This window comes from Vanacampus margaritifer, chromosome 14, assembly GCF_051991255.1.
Source record: "Vanacampus margaritifer isolate UIUO_Vmar chromosome 14, RoL_Vmar_1.0, whole genome shotgun sequence".
Classification (NCBI taxonomy): domain Eukaryota; kingdom Metazoa; phylum Chordata; class Actinopteri; order Syngnathiformes; family Syngnathidae; genus Vanacampus; species Vanacampus margaritifer.
The window spans coordinates 3,800,321-3,819,863 of record NC_135445.1 but is presented as its reverse complement, the minus strand read 5'-3'; the positions used below and the strand labels follow the sequence as shown (position 1 = coordinate 3,819,863).

General features: G+C 40.1%; 1 protein-coding gene across 2 annotated transcripts; it reads right to left on the bottom strand.

Annotated features, from left to right (window-relative positions):
- Positions 1 to 553: 553 nt before the first annotated feature.
- On the bottom strand, positions 554 to 17,209 carry LOC144033966 (ceramide transfer protein-like). 2 transcript variants are annotated; one of them, XM_077542403.1, is made up of 17 exons: positions 16,773 to 17,209; positions 15,329 to 15,463; positions 11,797 to 11,913; positions 11,429 to 11,494; positions 8,579 to 8,686; positions 8,363 to 8,501; positions 8,102 to 8,185; positions 7,869 to 8,026; positions 7,212 to 7,304; positions 7,034 to 7,117; positions 4,731 to 4,823; positions 4,523 to 4,618; positions 3,533 to 3,665; positions 3,381 to 3,451; positions 2,734 to 2,862; positions 2,510 to 2,639; positions 554 to 2,349 (listed from the first exon to the last, which is right to left on the bottom strand). In XM_077542403.1, exons 1-17 carry the CDS (start codon positions 16,881 to 16,883, stop codon positions 2,222 to 2,224), a joined length of 1,875 nt encoding a protein of 624 aa, XP_077398529.1. In that variant the 5' UTR covers positions 16,884 to 17,209; the 3' UTR covers positions 554 to 2,221. The 2 variants fall into 2 exon arrangements, with proteins under 2 accessions (XP_077398529.1, XP_077398530.1); XM_077542404.1 differs by lacking the exon at positions 11,429 to 11,494 and having other exon boundaries at positions 16,773 to 17,208.
- Positions 17,210 to 19,543: the final 2,334 nt, after the last annotated feature.

The window sequence follows — 19,543 nt, the reverse complement described above, 5'->3', positions numbered from 1 at the left end:
ACGCCCCATCTTGATCACCCGGAAAGCTATTCCTTCATAACTAACAACTAACAACTGTGTACAGTACACGTGCAAAAAGTTGGTAATTAGTAGCGATGTGCCGAATGAAGCGAGTCTTCGGAGCGTGTCTCGAGCAAAAGTGAATGCTCAATGAAGCTCCGATTCAAAACGTGTCGGTTTCAAATCACAGTGACAGACTTGCTCACACCTGTACCCACCCACTTGGTATCGTTGATAGGGCGTAAAGTCAGGAAGGGGTTTGATTATATTCATTGTACTCACGATTGTTTTCAGAGAAAAACTTTAGGTTATAGTTTCGTCCCAAAAAAAACTAGAAACATTTTTTAATACGTGTTGCACGTTTTAAAATATTATTTTTTCTTATGAGAAAAAAAGTTAAGAGTTAAGTGTGCGTGAAACAATTATGCGTTATTCACTTCCCACCTCACTTTCACTTTAAATAAAATTAAACCTGGAAGTAAAAGCCCTAAAATTACATATTTGAAACAACTACTTTTTTTTAAGAGTATGAAATAACACTCACATTGTCCAGTGTTTGTCAAACGTTTTTATTTCTCCTGGGAAATATGGTCACAGTATTTTAAAGTTTTTAAAGCATTAGTATGCACAAACTATGTACATGTACTGCACGTACATTCAACCAGCTAACTGCTTTTACCCGGCAACATAACAATCAGGTAAAAACACACACACATGAATTAGTAAAGGAAAGGTCAAAGTGCTTCATTGGAATCAAATCAGAATTGAAAATTGTAACAACATAGCTGAAAGTTGTTTTTTCTCAATAAATGGGCACTTGTCTAGTGACATCATAGGTGTCAAATTCTTGCCACCTCCCCTCTAACTAACCCACTAAGGCATTTTGGGCTACGCGCGGTCACAACGACAAGAAGTCTTTGCGACGCTTACAATTTTTAGGTGTGCTGGTCCCGCCTTCTGCGCTGAAAATCAGGCGCGTTCATTAGCAGGATTGTGTCTTACGTCATAGGGGTCTGCGGTTCATCACGACGGTCCCCTCAGTGCTCTATATACAATCAAACCAATAAATCTGAGAGCTGCAAGTTGAAAACAGTCTGATAGCAACAATTTGTCTCGTAGAGCTCTTTACACTTGTAGAACGTACGTACGCGCCGTTTGAGTGCACTTTGCATTTAGTGACTGGACAGTTTGAAAAGTCACAACTGGGTGCCAATGCTGGAGCAGATTGGCAGCTGGGGAGGAATCCTGCTGGATGGCAATTATACCAAGTGGTATTAGGCTCACACTGAAAAGGAAAAAAAAAAAAGCTAGATAGATAGCAGGAGTTCTTTCTAGTCTCTTCTTTACTTAGGAAAAAAGTATATTTCTGTTTCCATTTTGCTGCAATTAGCATTGGAATATAGCTAAGTTTCATTATTAGTCACAAATTTATTTAAAACAGTGGGGAAAAGAGCTTTTTGCAATATGGCCATGGTTGATCTTTTATACTTTGCTGCCACCTGCTGGCCGTTTTTGTAATAACTACAATTTCTTCATGCGCCACCTTAAAACAAATGAAAAACGTATAAACACGTTTTTGGGACCATGTTAATATTCAAAATTTAACGTATTTATACGGGAGTAGATGAGTTCAAAGTGTTTTTTTTGTAAAAGTTGTTTTTCAATTATATTTAAAAAAAATCAAAATATTTTTTTTTCCGAGAAAAAATACAAAGAAAAAAAATAAAAATTAAATCTTGAAAAGATGATTTACGAAGAAATTAGCATTATTTATCTGAGAAAAATGGCACTTTGCGTGTCGGGCAGAATGTTAATTTTCTTTTTAAGAAAAAGTTGAATTTTGCGAAAAAAGTTGCTTCTATCAGACCCAAAAAATTAAGAAAATTGTCACTTTTTTTATACAAAAAAAAAAGCCTAGGACAGAAAATGTTGAATTTATTTTCAAGACAAAGTTGGACACAAAATTCACCCCCCCACCCCAAAAAAAAAATTTACTTGGCAGAACTTACTTGGATTAATACTTATATTTCTTTGAGGATAATCTGCAAACTTTGAACTTTTTCTTTATATTACACTTCTTCCCCCAAAATTTTATTCCCTCGAAAAATTTCGGGTAACAATAACAGCGTCAAGGTTGCTGTTTCTTTTTCATCCTCCTCAGTGTGACCTGAACACGGGGGCTTGGTACAATAAAGATGCTGTGTGTTGACGCGAGAGAGGATCAGAACAGGATGGGCTTGCCGAGCGTCTTCTCCTGCACGTAGGAGGTGAAGCGCTTCAGGAACTTGGGGTACTCTCTCTTGGCCACTGCCCGCAGCACCGAAGCCGGCGCCCAGCCTCCGGGATTCACTGCACACAAGGCAAACATGAGTATTGTTCTCAAATAGATGAGACCAAAGCTGTATTTATTTCCTTCAAGAAATGAGGTAGTAATATGACAAAAACGCAGTTGTATGTTTTTGAGTTAAGTACAAGATAATTGGACAAGGTGTGTTTGTTTGTGACCCACCATTGGCTACGTATGTGATTTTACACGTCACGTTTTCTCTGCTGATCTCTTTGTCGCCCTCTGGTGGACTGACTAGGGTCTGGCAGATTATGGCGATGTTGATCTTGGCGCGCACGCAGCGGCTACTCGGCTGAAAAAAAAAAAAAAAAAAAAAACAAGCAGTGTAAGTGCATGTGTGTCAAAAGGAGGAGGACGTCCCGCCCCCTCGGCGCCTCGCCTCTCACCTGCGCATCGTGGTGGTCCACGGAAAAGTTGCACACCAGCCACGTGTCGGGGTCGCTCTCGTTGCTGGCCACCATCTTGCGCATGGCCGACAAGTAAAGAACGTCACGCTGGGAGGCGGGCCACACCCTCTGTGGGGACACATTAATTAGTAAATTTTTCATTTTTTGGGGGGGGACTGGTATTTATTGAGGAAAGGTTTTCCAAGATTTGATTGTATTTGTTAAAGGAAAAAAAGTAATATTTTACAAGAAAGGTCGCAAGCTTATGAGTAAATTTCAAATTTGTATGGACCCCCCCCCAAAAAAAAAAGAAAAAAAAGAGAAAAATGCATTTAATGTAAGGAACATTGCGGTTTTCAATTTCAAAATATAGTATTTTCAAAAAAAAGTAGCCAATTTAAATTTCTCCAAAATTAGATTTTCTTTGAAGAAAAAAATAATATTTAAGAAAAAAAAGCTTTTTTTTTTTTTGTCAAGAAAAGCAGTTATATTTTCCAAGAAGAAAGTAGTAATCCTTCAAGAAATTGTAAGAAATCAGAACACAAAATTAGTGTTGTGGATGCTGCTGTTTTGGTTAGCTAACAGACAAACCATCAAATGTCATTTTGATAGGTCATTCCAGTCACCTAATTGAGGCGAGGTCATACCTTGTGCGTCTGATAGACAATAACGGCGTTCTCCGACAGCGTCTCCACAATGTTGAAGTTCTCAATGGTGGCTGTGGGGTGACGAAGCGAAAGGGCGAGGGTCACAATGAGGCAAACCCAAGCTCGCAAGGGAGCGTCAAAAAGGCACGTACTCTCCCAGTCGTTGCGGTAGGCCGTGTCCCAGAAGTAATGGCACACCTCGTGTCCTGTCACGCCCTTCACCGAGTGCGTGGCCTTGAGCGGGTCCAACACGATGCCGTTCTCCTCCACCTCCCTCCTGTACACCTGTACGCGTAAGAGAAAAACTATCAACATTTGAAGCGTCGTCAAAAAAAAAAAACAACAACCCGTCAAATAAATTGAAATATGATCACCGGAAAAACAAGTCGTCTATCTAACCAAACATGACACTTTTTATAGTCTGCTAGCATAATGCTAACACACAATGCAAATTGCTGTTAATGTGCTAATGAAACTACAGGGATGTGATTTGACCAAAGTGAAATTATCTGAAAATTTAGCCGGGGGTCTGGGGGCCGAACTATCCCATATAAAATGGCAGTTTTAGTCAACTCAAAATCAGTCACATTCAAAAACATTGGACTGCCTTTGCTTTTAAAAACTATCACTGAGAATATCATCATATCTAACTAATGTGATTACTAAGTTAACACATAAATAATGTTGAAGAGTTCAAATTTCATGAACAAATAATTGTATCATGACCAAATGAAAAGTAACTCATATTAGAGCATACCACAAATGTCTTTGTTATAGCAGAAGATGTTATCTGTCGGAGTCATGTGCATACACAATGAACTACTACTACTACTACTACTACTACTATATATAAAAAATAATAATAATAATAATAAAAAAAATCGGATTTTTTTTTGGGGGGGAGATAAAAAAAAGCGGAATTCCGCGAATTAGCGGAAAAATCACATCCCTGGAAACTAGCATTAATGTTATAGTGTTGAACACACAGTTTTTGTGTATTTATGACGACGCACAAACTATCAACTCCAATAACAATATGTTGATAAACATAATAGTAATGGTGGGCATTTCTACATTCATCATTTATTTACTGTGGGTTAAAAAAAAAAAAAAAAAAAAAAAGAAGTTGAGTCACAACATACTTTCATCTCTCCTTCCTCCACTACGAGCTGCCAGTTCGCATCGCCGCCGACGTCCTGGAGCGAGTAGGTCATGTGACTCTGCACCATCTCCTCCACCTTGCGAGAGGAAGTGAAAAGTTGTACACATTTGCAGCATTGAGACACGCACGCACGGGGGGGACGGAAGTCGAGACGGGACAGGTGACCAACGTGCTTTCGTGGCGCGAACCTGCTCAGATAATCTGTGAGAGCCCGAGCTGGAGAAGATGTCTGCTGGTGGAAGTGGGCTGGATCTCTGGATTCTGGTTTTCTCTGTCTGACACTTCAACACACACACACACACACACGCACACGCACACACAAAAAACAAGCCAGGTAAGTATGAGCCATTTGCACGAGGCAGATAACTGTGGGGGTTACGTTACAGACCAATAATATAATAATAATAATAATAATCCATGATAGAAAAATACCTGATTTAAAACTACCCTAGGCATGCTTTATTAGCATTTAGAACACTTTTTTTAAAGTTCTTTAAGACTGTTGATCAACAAACACAGAGTAATTAATACAACAAAAAATTGTACAAGAAGTCTAACTGTACTAATCCCTTTATGTGTTTACAGTAAACAAATCCTATGTTTTTTCCAAATTTATCTCAGAAAATAGTAGGGCCCGAACGATATGCATTTTTTTAGGCCGATGCCGACACCGATTTTTCACCAATTACAGATTAAGCTGCCGATAATTTAAAAACATATATTTAATGCATAAAATTGTGTTCCCACAGCATTTGTGTGTGAATATTCATTATTTGAAGGAAAAACACTCCCTAAATCGATGCTAACTTCCTGTTAGCACTTGAATGGGATCTTCCCATCACTATTAGCATTAGCGCTAGGCTAGTGATGTTTTAAAAACAAAGCATGTTTTGCATTTAACTCATTCACTGCCATTGACATTTGACATAGACGTCAAAAATTCATTTTGAACTATTTTAATTAATAATTTTTGTACATTTAGAACAGATATAAAATTTGTGATTAATCTTGAGTTAACTAGTGAAGTCGTGTGATTAATTACAATTTAAAAAAATTAATCGCCTGATGCCCCTAATAAAAAATAAATTAAAAAAGGAAATATTATTAAAAATTAGGGGCCTCAGACGATTATATTTTTTAATTGTAATTAATCGCATGACTTCAATAGTTAACTCACGATTAATCACAAATTTTATATCCGTTCTAAATGTACAATAAAAAAATTCTAGGTTGTCACACAAATTTGTCATGCGATTAATTACAATTAAAAATTGTAATCGCCTGACGCTCCTAATTTTTAATCATCTTTGTTGTTAGGTTTTCATACTCTTGTTGAAAAAGTGTGGGGGGGAATGTTAGACTAATAGAAATAGTTCAAATGAATTTTTGACGTATATAGGCGTCAATGGCAGTGAATGAGTTAAATACACAATGGATGTAATTCTTAGCGTCGTGTTTAGTTTTACAGTTAACGCCAACTCGGATGTTATTAACTCATTCACTGCCACAGCTATAGTCAAGATATGTCAAAAATTAATTTAAACTATTTTTATTAGTTTAGCTTTTTTTTTTGTTAACAAGAGTATGAAAACCTAGAATTTGTTGGTACATTTAGAACAGATATAAAATTTGTGATTAATCGTGAGTTAACTAGTGAAGTCATGTGATTAATTACGATTACAAATTTGAATTGCCTGATGCCACTAATTTATAATAATATTTTATTTTATTTTTAAATGTAATTAAAAAAATAAAAATTAAGATTTTTTTTTAAATTAGGAGCATCGGGCGTTTACAATTTTTAAACGTAATTAATCGCATGACTTCACTAGTTAACTCACGATTAATCACTAATTTTATATCTGTTCTAATACAACAACAACATCAAAACTCGGTTAAGAGGGGAAAAAATGTAAAACTAATAGAAATAGTTCAAATGTATTTTTGACGTCTATAGTCGTCAATGGCAGTAAATGAGTTAAACAGCTTAAAGGACGCTTAGGGACAACAGAATAACCAGCATAAAATACGCTACACACTTGTTAGTTGCTAATGCTACGCAAGCAAAATGGTGCATTCAGGGTACTTTCACAGCGTCGAAAACTTCGGTTTTCTTCGATGATAACATAATAAAGGGAAAATAATAATTGTTTTGGCCGATGTTTGAAGGGCAATAATTGGCCGGGCCCTAGAAAATACATCAATAATCAAGGCCAAAGACTTACATTATAAAGATAATCTAAAGCAGCTTCTTTCCGTAGGCGTAAAAAGCAGGATGTTCATTTTCAACAAAAACTAGGCTGAACTGAAATACTAATTTTTTAATTAATTAATGCTAACTATTTTTCAATCGTTCTTTAGTCAAAATTAGTGTCAAACTAAACTAAGTATTTTTAAAATAATACTAAAAATGTAATAATATTAATAATAATAATAATAATAAATGCTTGTCCTGTCTCTCCCATACGAGGATCAAAGAATATTTGCGTACCTGTTCAATTTTGTCCTGTCGGTCAAGAGCGGCTTCGACCGCGTCGAAGAACTCCTCCTCATTGATGAGGCTGTTCGGGCCCTCCTGGTGGTGACGGGAAAAACGAGTCAACACTTGCGATCATCGTTCAAAAATAAAAAATAAACTAAAAATAAGACGACTTGCTCAATTATGTCACCTCATAATCTGGACCTCCAAAGTGCGACTTCTTCTTCAGCTCATTTAAGGCCGACTTGTAGCTTTCCTCGATTCTTCTTCTCTTTTCCATCTCCTGCGGCCACATTTGCACAGTTAAAAATCCCTCCCACACATTTGAAACAAACCAAGACAAAGTCAAAAATTCATTTGAACTATTTCTATTAGTTTTACATTTTTTTCCTCTACTTTTGTTAACAAGAGTATGAAAATCTAGACATTTTTTTCAATATTTTTTTTTTTTAAAGATTATTAAAAATTAGGGGCGTCAGGTGACTTCAATAGTTAACTCACAATTAATCACACATTTTATATCTGTTCTAAATGTACAATTTTTTTTTTCCCTAGGTTTTCATACTCTAAAAAAATGTTAAATAGAAATAGTTCAAATGAATTTTTGACGCCTATAGCCGTCAATGGCAGTGAACGAGTTAAAAACAGTTTAAACACATTGTACCTAGATTTTAACACACACATACAAAAAAATCCAAGGATAAAATGTATAGAGGATACATATGCTGCAATACGTGCAGTATGTTAGATATGTGCCTTTAAGAGGCGGGGCATGCTGTGAGAGTCTGGACGCGGGCTGTGGCCGACAGCATTTCATTTGCCTTTAAGGGACTAAATGTCCGCTCACCTTGTCCAGCCTCTTCTGCCAGCTGTCCTCTCGCTTGACCATCAGGTCGATGCAGTGCGACAGCGTAGCCAGGATGCCGGCGGTGGTGGCCTTAAACGTGATGGCCTCGCCTTTGAAGTCGATGCCGTTCACCCCCTTGGGATGGGAGCACTGGAACACTGCGCGGCCACAACCAACTCAAATGTCATCTTAGCACACGGACGGGCATCACATGACTCGTTTGCCTGACTTACGTTTGTCTTTGGCGCTGCTGCCGCTGTGAAGAAACTCTCCATCGGAGCGGGTGCTGGGAAAATCGTCCTCATCGTCCTCCACGACTGAAAGGAAAAAACAGGCCCGTCATCAAGCACGCGCACACAGACTGACACAGACGTGCACAAAGGGTCTGAGGTCGTGACAATGGAGCGAGGGTGGGAGGGAGCGGCGACGGGAACAAAAGACAGATTGCTGTTTCACTGCCTTCGATCGGTGACTTCTGGGGACGCCGGGCTTACTTTTGTCCCGCTGGAGTTCGTCCTTGGACACGCCGTCGGCGCAGCCGTCAAAGTATCTCTGCAGCGTGTCCACCTGCCGGCACAGGATGTCTCGGAAGGTCTCCATCTCCGCCAGCTTCTCCCTCAGGCTGTAACCCTTCTACAAACGAGGCAGCCACGTTGGAATGAACAAATTGTGTCATTCACGTATCGAAATTGTGATTTTCCGATTGTCACCTTGAAGGAGGAGGTGGAGGTGGCGGAGTAGCCGCTAGTGGCTGAAGTGAGCGACAACATGGAGCCGTGTCGCCGCAGGCTGGACTCGGAACCGTAGCCGGGATCGGCCTGGTGAAAAGAAGACATAGCCGTTAACTCTTTTACTGCCAAAGACGTTAAATGACGTTCTGCAAAAACCTACGGAGGAGCGCCAAAGATGTTAAAAGACGTCCTCCCATTTTTTTTTTTTTTTTTTTTGGAAACGGGTGCTGGGAAGGCTTGCGGAGCTCTCCTGAAAGTTTTAAGCAGGTTTTTTGAGCCTAATGACTATTTTTGGCCCCTAGAGGGCAGCGATGACTCTCTTTTGACAAGATCGGGTGGGCGTCAGTAGAGGCGGAGCTAGAGCGTTGAGCAGGAGATCAGAATGGAAAACAAAGGAAAAATGGCGGCCGGTCGCGAGGAGCTAACGCCAGAGCCGTTTTTTTCAAAGACCAAAAGCATCGCTAAAAAAGCACATTGTTGATGACGATGATCATCATCGATGATGAAGATGATGGTTCAAAAGAGAGAATTTCGGTGAAAGTAACCATTTTCTATTGTTGATTACTGAAGAACGGAATAAGGTAGAAACAAACTTTTTTTTTCTGATGAAAGCTGAGAGTCCAATCTTTCATTTGGTAGTATGTGTGTTTCCATAGTCCAAACACAACATTTTCTGTGGACCTTGAAAGATCACTCAAAATGCTTAAATCGGCTGGCACTGGCGACAACCCGTTTTTGAAAACGTCTGGCAGTCAAAGAGTTAAAAAAAGAAAGAAGATGTTTTAAAAAAAGTGATGCGTGCAGAGAACAACTGGGTTTTCGAGGACAAAAAGACCACCTCTATGAAATAGAAAAATGGTTGCTACTTTCAGAATCTTTCTCATGCATATATAACTACATGAGCCGGCAACATTTATCTGCTTAAAACCTCCAGTGGCAACGGACAACAAGGCGCTCTAAAGTGTCCACACCAGTGGAAAGCAAGCCCCATCACATGATGCCCCCCCCCCCAACATTCTTCCATCCTGTCTCAGTGACATGCGAGCACGCGCACACTCATGACCAACAACGAGGCACTCTAAGGAAGGTCATGTGTGCCGTCTCATATTTAGTGTGAAGTGGAAGATTCAACTTCCAAATGAACTGTTAATTTACAAACAAATATTTTTGTCCATCTGGAAATCTATTTATCTTCCACTAGATGGCGGAATATAAAATTAAGCTGTGTATCCACCTGTTGCCATGCATAGTGCATACAAAGGGAAAAAAACGAGGCACGGCACCCACATACTCACTAAGTAAACGAAATGAGATGAACCAAAACATTTTTTTTTTTAGGTAAAATAAGCCCCTTGACTTGAGTCTTGTCACCATGGCAACGCGTGTCCCTCTAAAGACACTTCCATGCTTCACCACCAGGGAGCAGCACACACACACAGACAGAGCCCGAACCATATGACAAAGGTAACTATAGGTCATTGACCAGGAGTAACTCTGCTGGTGGATTTAGGTCTTTAGGGCCAAGCGCACGCACGCGCCCATTAATCAGCTCGGATGTGACGAGTGCGCGTGCGCAAGGCTGCTCCACGCGCTGCCAAGCTGTTTTGTGTGATAAGGAGGACGTAATCAAATGAGGGGAAGCAGCTTGTCGAGCAGAACGGATTGTTGTGTTACTTTATCTCCTTTTAGCACAGCGGGGCTAATATACTGCATAAGGCGGGAATCCCAACAATGACATCATCGCGCTTGTGTTGTGTTGTGTTTCCAGGGAGACTCGATGGTGGTCTGGAGAGTACTTTGGGGGTTGGGGGAGTTTTTAAGTGGTGACTCACTGTGGATGGAATGACAGTTGGATGTGTGTTTAGTGGATGTGCACGAGGGTGAGTCATGTCCCTGTGACGCTTCCTGGGGCTGGTCAGGAGATGGGGGTGGGGCGCTTTAAGGAGGGGCGGGGGGAGGGGGATTTCCCCAAACTAAGTTCAAGTGAGGCTCAAGGCTTGCAAAATCACCGTGTGATGCATGCCAGGCCAGTAGTTGGCATATAAATGGACACTGAAGCATTTTGAGACCACTTGGCAAATATTTTAGGCTAGAACAAAATAAATAAATATTTTTTACAAAACGTTTTAAATTATAAACTGCAGTTAATTGTAGTCACTCACTGTGCTGGCTGCTCAGCACAATGTGGCTAAAAGGTCAATAAGTGAAACCAAATATGCAAGTAGAAAAATAATGTCAGTACATACATACCACCTTAAGACCGTCTTAAACCTTCAATTAAAAACTTAGCCCTATCTAGAACCAATAACCTCGGTTTGAAATTGAATTGAATTGAAACCCCACATTTTAAACCCTCAACTCTGACTTTAAACCCTGACTTCAAAAACACCAATTTGACTTTGCAACCGATTATAGGCACCTAGCCGACTCACAAATAGCATTAAAAAAAAAAATAATACACGTACAATTGACATATGTTAAAATGAATTGGAAAATATTACATAAGTACTTTTTTTTACCCCAAATATTCTAAATAAAACAGGTAAATCCACCCCAAAAACCCCCAACATATTTAAATATTTATTTTATTTTTTAACTAAAAAAAAAAAAAAAAATAGGATAAAGAACACCTAAACACTGTACACAAAATAGAGTTGTTTTGACATGTACAAGACCAATTCTCAGCACACTTTGGAGACCGTATGAGAAGCGCCAATTTGTTGTGACACTCAAAGAGGAAGTCATAACGACTTCCCAGTGGCTAGTTGCTGTCAAACCATTTTCACTCTGCCAAGAGTTAGTGCTACACACACACATTCCTAAACGCACCATTGGTGGAGGGATGAAAATCATAGCCTGGACTCCTCCTTTGTCTCTTGCCCCATCTCTGACACGCTGATTGAAAAACACACACACACACACACACACACACACACACATATAACAATAAACACACACTCACAAGGACCCTGTAAAGTGAAATCAGGTATGTTTCCATTTCTATATGTTTGAAGATCATTTTTACGTATGTTATGGTGAGAAAGGCAGAAACCTCACTTCATATTTGACTTTTTTTTTTTTGGGCATGGTTGTTAACAACTCTCCTCTGTGATGTGCCAATTTAGAAGGCATTATTTATGTTCACTTTCCAGGGACTTTCATGTAGACGCGGTAACGGCAAAGTGCATGCGGCTGACCCTGTGCAGCTCGATGGAGTCGATCCAGAGGCGCCTGTGCTCGGGGTCCTGGGCCCTCAGGTACCACACGCTGTCGTTGACGCTGATGTCCAGCCTGCACTCGTCAAACTCGTGGGGCTGCGGAAACAAAAGAGAAAATATTGTTGTGACGTTTGCCTGGATTGTGATAGCTAACAGCTGCTGAAGCACACATGCCAGAAACGAAAGGGAAAGCTGAATAAACAAATGGACGTGACGGCCTGCTCGCGGTGAGATTGAACGGTTGCCTAGGCAACAAAAGCAAGCCGCTGCTCTGTGTGTGCGTGTGTGATAGAGATCACTACACATCACATGTGCTTGTCATGCATGCATAATGCAGTGTGTTAAGTGTGTATTTATTGATTTAAAGGTTTAAGCGCAACAAGCACTTTTCTTTTTTTGCCCCATTATGGCCACATATAGCATCCCGCACAATAGCTACAAAACCACGGTTTGAATCCCACATTTGAAAACTTATCTAGCCCCACAAGGCTAAATGTTGGTTAATATTGCGATCGTGGAATATGAGTTAAGCAGCAAAATCCAACAGTTCTTATCCATCTCAGGGGGGCGGCCATTTTGCCACTTGCTGTCGCCTGAAGATGACGTCACAGTTGCTCAGGGCTCAGGCAACGGCCAAACGCAGCTCACCTGTTTTATGAAGTGGAGCTGTGATTGGTTGTTACCTGAGACCCGAGCAACTGTGATGTCATCTTCCGTCGACAGCAAGTGGCAAAATGGCCGCCCCCTGAGATGGATCAAAAACAGCTGGATTTTGCTGCATAACTCATTCCACAAATGTAATATTAATCAGAATATCATGTTTATTTTCCTTTCTTTTCTTTGGTCCTTCCTCTGGTCTCCTGGCGGCCTCACGACTCTGGCTGGATTCTGAAGTGTTCGGTTTAGGTGAATGGTATGGGATTTTTTAATAGGCTTTAGGTGAACTAATGCATACACACGCACATGCACACCCACATACAAAATAAAAATGTATAAAAAATATATAAATAATAAAAAAATAAATAAGAGCGCAATGATGATGACATGTCAAATCGGTAAAATTACCGAATGAACTGAGCTATCCAGAAAAAAAAAAAAAAGTATATCATGTTTAGACTAGTGAGGACACATATTGTTGTCAAGAAATGCTTAACTCTTTAACTGGCAAAAACGTTAAATAACGTTTCGTAAAATCCTATGGAGGAGTGCCAAAGACGTTAAAAGACGTTTTTTTCAAAACAGGTGAAACTAACCATTTTCTATTGTTGATTACTCAAAATCGGAATAAGGTAGAAACAAACTTTTTTTTTTCTGATGGAAGATGAGAGTCCAATCTTGTTTTGGCAGTATGTGTGTTTCCATAGTCCAAACACATAATTTTCTATGGACCTTGAAAGATCAGTCAAAATGCTTAAAATCGGCTGGCACCCACGGCATCCCTTTTCTGAAAACGTCTGGCAGTCAAAGAGTTAAGGTTGACTTCCCCTTTAAAAGCGACTGCTGGTGTAAACGGCCACTCAAAGCCGACATGTGACTCAACATTGAGCATGAGTTTACCATGAGAGGGAGAAGACGATATGTAAAAATAGAGAACGTGATCGTCTATCCTCCTCCGTGTCATGACGACAAAACTTGCGAAAAAAGAAAGTCACGAGTTGCATTTCCTGCCTGTAGCGATTCTTTCACACACGCCATCCAGCCTCCACGTCGACAGATGACTCCTGACTATCTCTCCCTTGATTCGTACCTTTAAGTTGAGAAACGCCCGATAACATAAGGGCAGCAAAGCGTCGTTATCTCCACTGGGGCGTATTTGCACTGGAATGAGGCCTGGCAAAAGCGCGACTGTACGACGTGTAGGTTAATATTTACTTTTAGGGAGGGTTGAAGCTGTGCAAATGCACTTAATGGCAACAAAATGGTTGTCTAGTGCCTGGAAACAGTGACTAATTAAACTATTTGTTTTTTTTTTGTACAGGGCAATGCCACGAAATGTATTAAAAAGTCATCTCTGAAACATTGAGGCACCAATAAGAACGAGTCAAAATTCCGAGTTGGGGGAAGAGTTGCCGCACAAAGACGCATTCTCCTCTCAGGACATCTGGTTGATACACACGGCATGTTTGGCCCCCAGGCGAACCACGGGACACGTATTTGAACCACGTGTACCTGTGGAACAACGGGCTCAAGTTTCTCAGCTGATTGCGCCGAGGCAGCATTGTCCGACGGGGATTCAGGAAATGAGAACCGTTTGGCGGATGCTCGACATCTGATTCACATTTTTGACACATGCGGCATCTGTGCTCATAAGGAATTCATGGAAGACATTTTAGGAGGTGGATAAGGGCGATATGCAAAATTTTGAAAGTTTTCCAAACAAAATACATTTGTCAGGCATTTTTAAGACCTGCTAGCCTAACTGACAAATATATTAAGAGTAATGTATGAAGTGCTGCGTCCATGTGTGAAAATTATTTTCTTGTCTTTACGGGCATTTGCTTTTTTTCCTCACAATCTGGGCTTTACATCCGCAAGTAGAAACCGCGCGCATAGTGCAACACCCCGGAAGTACATAGGACAGGGTTTATAATCGCTGATTTGCGAGAATGTGAGTAACGTGTGCTAGGATTTTTGACAAAACAATGTGACAAACAGAAACAATACAAATATATTTCTCCCAAAGCTAGACAGATAAATCATTAGCGTATTTTTTGTTTAAGATTCCCTGAAAGACCGATTTCAGGTTTAACTCTTTCACTGCCACTGACGTTTAAAGACGTCAAGTAAAAACCTACGGAGGGCTGCCAATAACGTCAAAAGACGTCATCCAATTTTTTTTGGGGGAAACGTATTTTGCAATCAAAAAACACTTTTTCATTGTTGGTGAAAGCGTTTTACAGAAGTAAAGCACTATTTAGGTGTTTGTGGCATCATTCATGGACAAAAAGAAGTGTACAATTCACTAGAGTGCATGAAATAACATCGTTTCACAAAAAGCTCTTTTTCTCCGTTTTTTGTTTCAAAACAGAGAATTTCGGTGAAAGTAACCATTTTCTATTGTTGATTACTGAAGAACGGAATAAGGTAGAAACAAACTTTTTTTTCTGATGAAAGATGAGAGTCCAATCTTTCATTTGGTAGTATGTGTGTTTCCATAGTCCAAACACAACATTTTCTGTGGACCTTGAAAGATCAGTCAAAATGCTTAAATCGGCTGGCACTGGGAACAACCCGTTTCTGAAAACGTCTGGCAGTGAAAGAGTTAATTGTCCTTTAATAGTGAATTCCCGAAATCTTTACAAAACATGGGCAAATTGACACCATAAACATTTATCATGAGGCAAACTTGTCTAAAACTACGTGAGTGGGAAAAACAAAAAATACATATTTTAAGTTATGTTTGGGCAAGTCCCTTTGGCTTAATCGAGGAATTTTTATCTGTGAAACCACCTTGCGCAAAAACCAAACCCATCAGTCAGCAGCTTGCGTGCGGTCGGTCGGGAGCACTCACCGTGATAACGGCCTTGCTGAGGCACAACGAGCCGCGGCAGCCGTACTCCGTCTCATCCTGCGACTTGTAGTAGCTGAGCGTGTTGTTCTTCAGCACCACCCAGCGGTCCTGCCATCCGTGGATGTAGTTGGTCCACTGAAGGGAGCAAGAGAACCGGGGTTTTGTCAGCTTATCGTTTGATTTACTTACTGCATCACTAGTGGCTCTAAGACCTTTGAATTTTTTTTTTTAGTAATATGATGTAACAAAGTAATTTTTTTGCGACATAATAAAGGCTTTTTGTCTGATGGGTGGGCTGCAGCCTCGTTAATCACCCCTGGAGAGGCCTCAGTAACGCACGGTGGACTTTGCCTGTGCCACCGCGGGGCAGGTGAGCTCCGCAATGTAGGATGTGCGTGTAATCTCGCAATGTGCTGCGGTTAGCAGGTCAGCACACACAATCGGTTTTAAGACCGGCGGCGACATTGAACGCACATTAGCTCGCCAACAAAAGCCATTGGTAAGGCCAAAATGTGTGCGTATTAGGGGTTTTGCGTCTCCCCGCACAAGTTTGATACGAAACGATTATCGATACATGAGGCAGGATAAAATTAAAGGTTGTGACAATTTTAAAATCTAACAATTTTGAGTTATTACGATTCAATTTTGATATGGTTGTACCTTGTTATGTTTATTAATATGCAACAAAATGTAGAAGCTCTCCAAAGCCCAGGTTATCCAAAGTAATTAAATTTAAGGCAATATCAAATCAATTTATATCTAGTCATAAAAGACGACTTGATATGATTCTCGTTATATGGGATGCGAAGCGATTTAAGGATGCAACAATTCTCATTACTTGCGCTACAATGGCAGTGTCATCAACATTTGGAATCATTTGGAGCCAAATCTCGCAGCACCATTACTCGTATGTTTCCGTCCTGATCAAGTTAACTCTATTCACATTTGCACTTACAGTACAGCCAGCCATAGCATTACAAAACACTGGTGGCCCTGTAGTAAAATGGTTAGTGGCATTTAGACCAGTGAACAGTGCATTTGAGGATTAAATTAAATCTGAAAATCCTTAATAAGCCTTTTTAACCATTTCTGATATAGTAAGCATATAGTAAATCATGACCTAAACTTGTCAACTAAAGGGGGTAAACAATTGCTATGTGCTATCACATTTCCTCTGTTATTCTCAAATAGAGTTTAAATTGATTATTCGAAGTAAAGCGTCTAATGGACATGAGGTTTTCATTTTTTGAACGGCGTTCTCACCGTTGTTTATTTCTGTAGGGTCTTCGTTATTATTCACAGAGTAAGTTTCTTGCTGTTTTTATGTTAATTTAAAAACGTGTGTTGTCATTTAAGACGACACAAATAAAGTTACGTTGATATGTTTGAAATCAAACCAAGGAGGAAGTGACCTCCGTTGATTAGAAAGCCCGAGGAGACTCACCTTGCTGAGCACCCCGCTGAACACGCCGACGCCCACCGGATTCCCCGTCTCCTCTCTGAGCTCCGAATCTTCCTCGGAACCGGACGAGTTCCAGCTCTGGTTATCCGACATGTCGGTGGTGGTGTTAGCGCAAAACGGCGGGCTACTAACACCAATTTCGGACGCGAAGTGGGGGGGAAACAGCTCACCGAGTCATGTCGGGGGGGGGACCAAATTGCCGCCTAAAAAAATGGCCTCGGTAGACGGACGTAAACCCTCCCGTGTCGTTCAGACGATGCGGTTGGTGACCGCCAGTCTGATGTTCGCCATGTCCACTTGACGTCTCTCGCATCCACCGTCCTTCTTCCTCTTCTCGAACCAGCGCTTCCTCCCAACGTGTGCGTGTGCGTGTGGTTCCAGCCTCCAGCTCAGAGGGGCGCTGGCTGCCGTGACGTCATCGACGCTCTTCCTGAAATGGAGAGGTAAGCCCCGCCCCCCTTACCACTGGAAATAGAAGAGGGAGACAGATTTAGTAGTCAAACTAAACACGCAGCATGGAAATCCCCAAACTTAAATCGGCCAGTGTCACAGCGATATACAAATAAAAAATAAATTAACCTTGTTTGTGCAGTTTTATATGTGAATGTATTATCAACGCACGAGCCATAACTGTAAACACACTTGCAGGATCTGATGCTATTATAGCATAGCAATGGTTATGCATTGTGCCAATAATGTAATGAAATCTTAATATAATTTATTAAATTGTACATTAAGTTAATTGGTAATTTGTAAATTCAAATTATTATGTTAATTGTATATAACAATAATCCTTTATTTTATGACCTATCAAAGATGCATGCCATGAGCTGCATCTATAGATTCACTAATACGTAATAATAATCTTACTTTTTACAATTTTTTAATTTATATTTTACGGATAACAAAAATGCCAATTCAGTAAGTCAAGAAAAAAAACATGAAAATAATTTTGAATTTGAATACAGAAGTTAGATATACTACTGAAATAAAATTTGTTTCCAATATTGTCTTAATAAGGTGCACCCGTATAATGATTTTTAAATAATATTTAATGGTGTGTTAATATTTTTATTCAACCATTTTAGGGCTTACTAATTCATTCAAAACATGTCACCCTCTTTCATTTACCTTATCTTTTTGAGATTTGAAATTTTGTCCTGTGGGCTGAGTCAAAGGTTTTTTTCCCCCGTTTTCATGAGACATAACTCAACAAATTAATGTCAAAAGACAAAATATGAAATTGTATTCTACATACAGCACTGTGCAAAAGTCTTGGGCCACTACCGACTTGGAGTCAGGTTTTCTTCTAAAGCACTTAGCATGTCGTATATATTTCCTGGAATAAAACGTAATCCAGTAAAGCGTTCATGTGCTTCCCTCCCCCATTCTTGACATAAACCTTTGCTTAATGAGTCACGCTGTAATCCGTCTTCTGCAAAAGCTAACACCAATAATACACTAGCGCTGATGATATATGTTGTGCGCAAGAGGGGAGAAGAGAGCGTTTAGCCTCATCACAAGTTCTGCGGTCATCCGGTGGAATCACCAGACCACCAAAACAGCAAGGCTTCCATTAGCTGCTCAATGTAACGCTTCCTTATTACTGAGAGGGAATGTTGGAGCAAGAAGTTGACATTATTCAACTGCACAGAGGATAAGGCCTTTATTTATGTAGTAAGGCATTTGTGATTGGATACTGTAGTTCCTGAAAAATTGAGCCGTACGCTAAAATAGAAAAGGGTTGCAGGTGTAGCTGCTTTTACACAAGCTGCCGGGTCAATTGGAGCTTCAGAAGTGCCACGGAAGAACCAGGATTTATTCACGTTGAAATGAGTAAATGTGCGGCAACAACAACAAAAACATTTTGTAATTGTCTCATTTCATTTAAGTCGGGTTCACACATGGACAATTATCAGTTAGCTGCTGACTGTATGTTGCTAACAAAAACAGCAGCACCTACTGAAGCACAGTCTCTCATCTAAATTAAAGTGTGGAATCTGCCCGTATGTTGTCGACGTGTGCAGTATTTGAGATGATCTCATGTTATGTGGAGACGCCATCTTTAGCACAGATTAGCATAGTCACATGTTCATTTGGTTTCCCGGGGTAGCTTTGCCACTTCTTTGTGCTACTTTTGCTTGACATAAATTACAATATAGCTAACATTAATTTGTATTTTTTTTTTCAAAAATAGATGCCACTGGCTACATCCAAAGTTAAGGAAAACACATTTTTGTGGAAACAGGGAGGCATTCATTTATTTGATTTATTTTTTCAATAGATGACCGTTATTCGTGGCCAGGCAGCAAATCTCCACAATATTTTCACTCACCAGGCATTTTTCACCTTTTCCCTACATCTGTGATTCACTCTGAGGCCGCAAGACATGAATGAGTCATATTGGGTCATCAGATTAGATTAAATCATATCCTCTTTACAGCTGCATGTTGCTCAATAGTCAGATCTCGAGACACATATGGGACAAAAGGAGGCCTGGAATATTTGACCATGTAACCATTCTGGAAAGTGCACACTGCACATTTTCTTTTCTTCCCTCCCAAAGTTATTTTCTGCCCTGATGGGATCATGACAACCGGCATGGTTGTTTCTATTTATGAGCTAGTAGCGCTCTCTGCAGCATTTACTTTTACATTACATGAGTGGCTACATTTTTGTTATGGCGGTGCAGCGTCCCTGGATGAGGTTTCCTCTTTTTCTACATTCACATTATTGTATTTTTCTTCTGCTGC

Coding starts and splice junctions, on each gene's coding strand:
- LOC144033966 (XM_077542403.1), bottom strand. CDS start 16,883: ATGTCGGATAACCAGAGCTGGAACTCGTCCGGTTCCGAGGAAGATTCG. Junction 8,687..11,428: donor TTTTCATCCCTCCACCAATG/GTGCGTTTAGGA, acceptor TCTTTTCACCAG/GCCGATCCCGGCTACGGTTC. Junction 2,350..2,509: donor AATCACATACGTAGCCAATG/GTGGGTCACAAA, acceptor CCTTGTGTGCAG/TGAATCCCGGAGGCTGGGCG.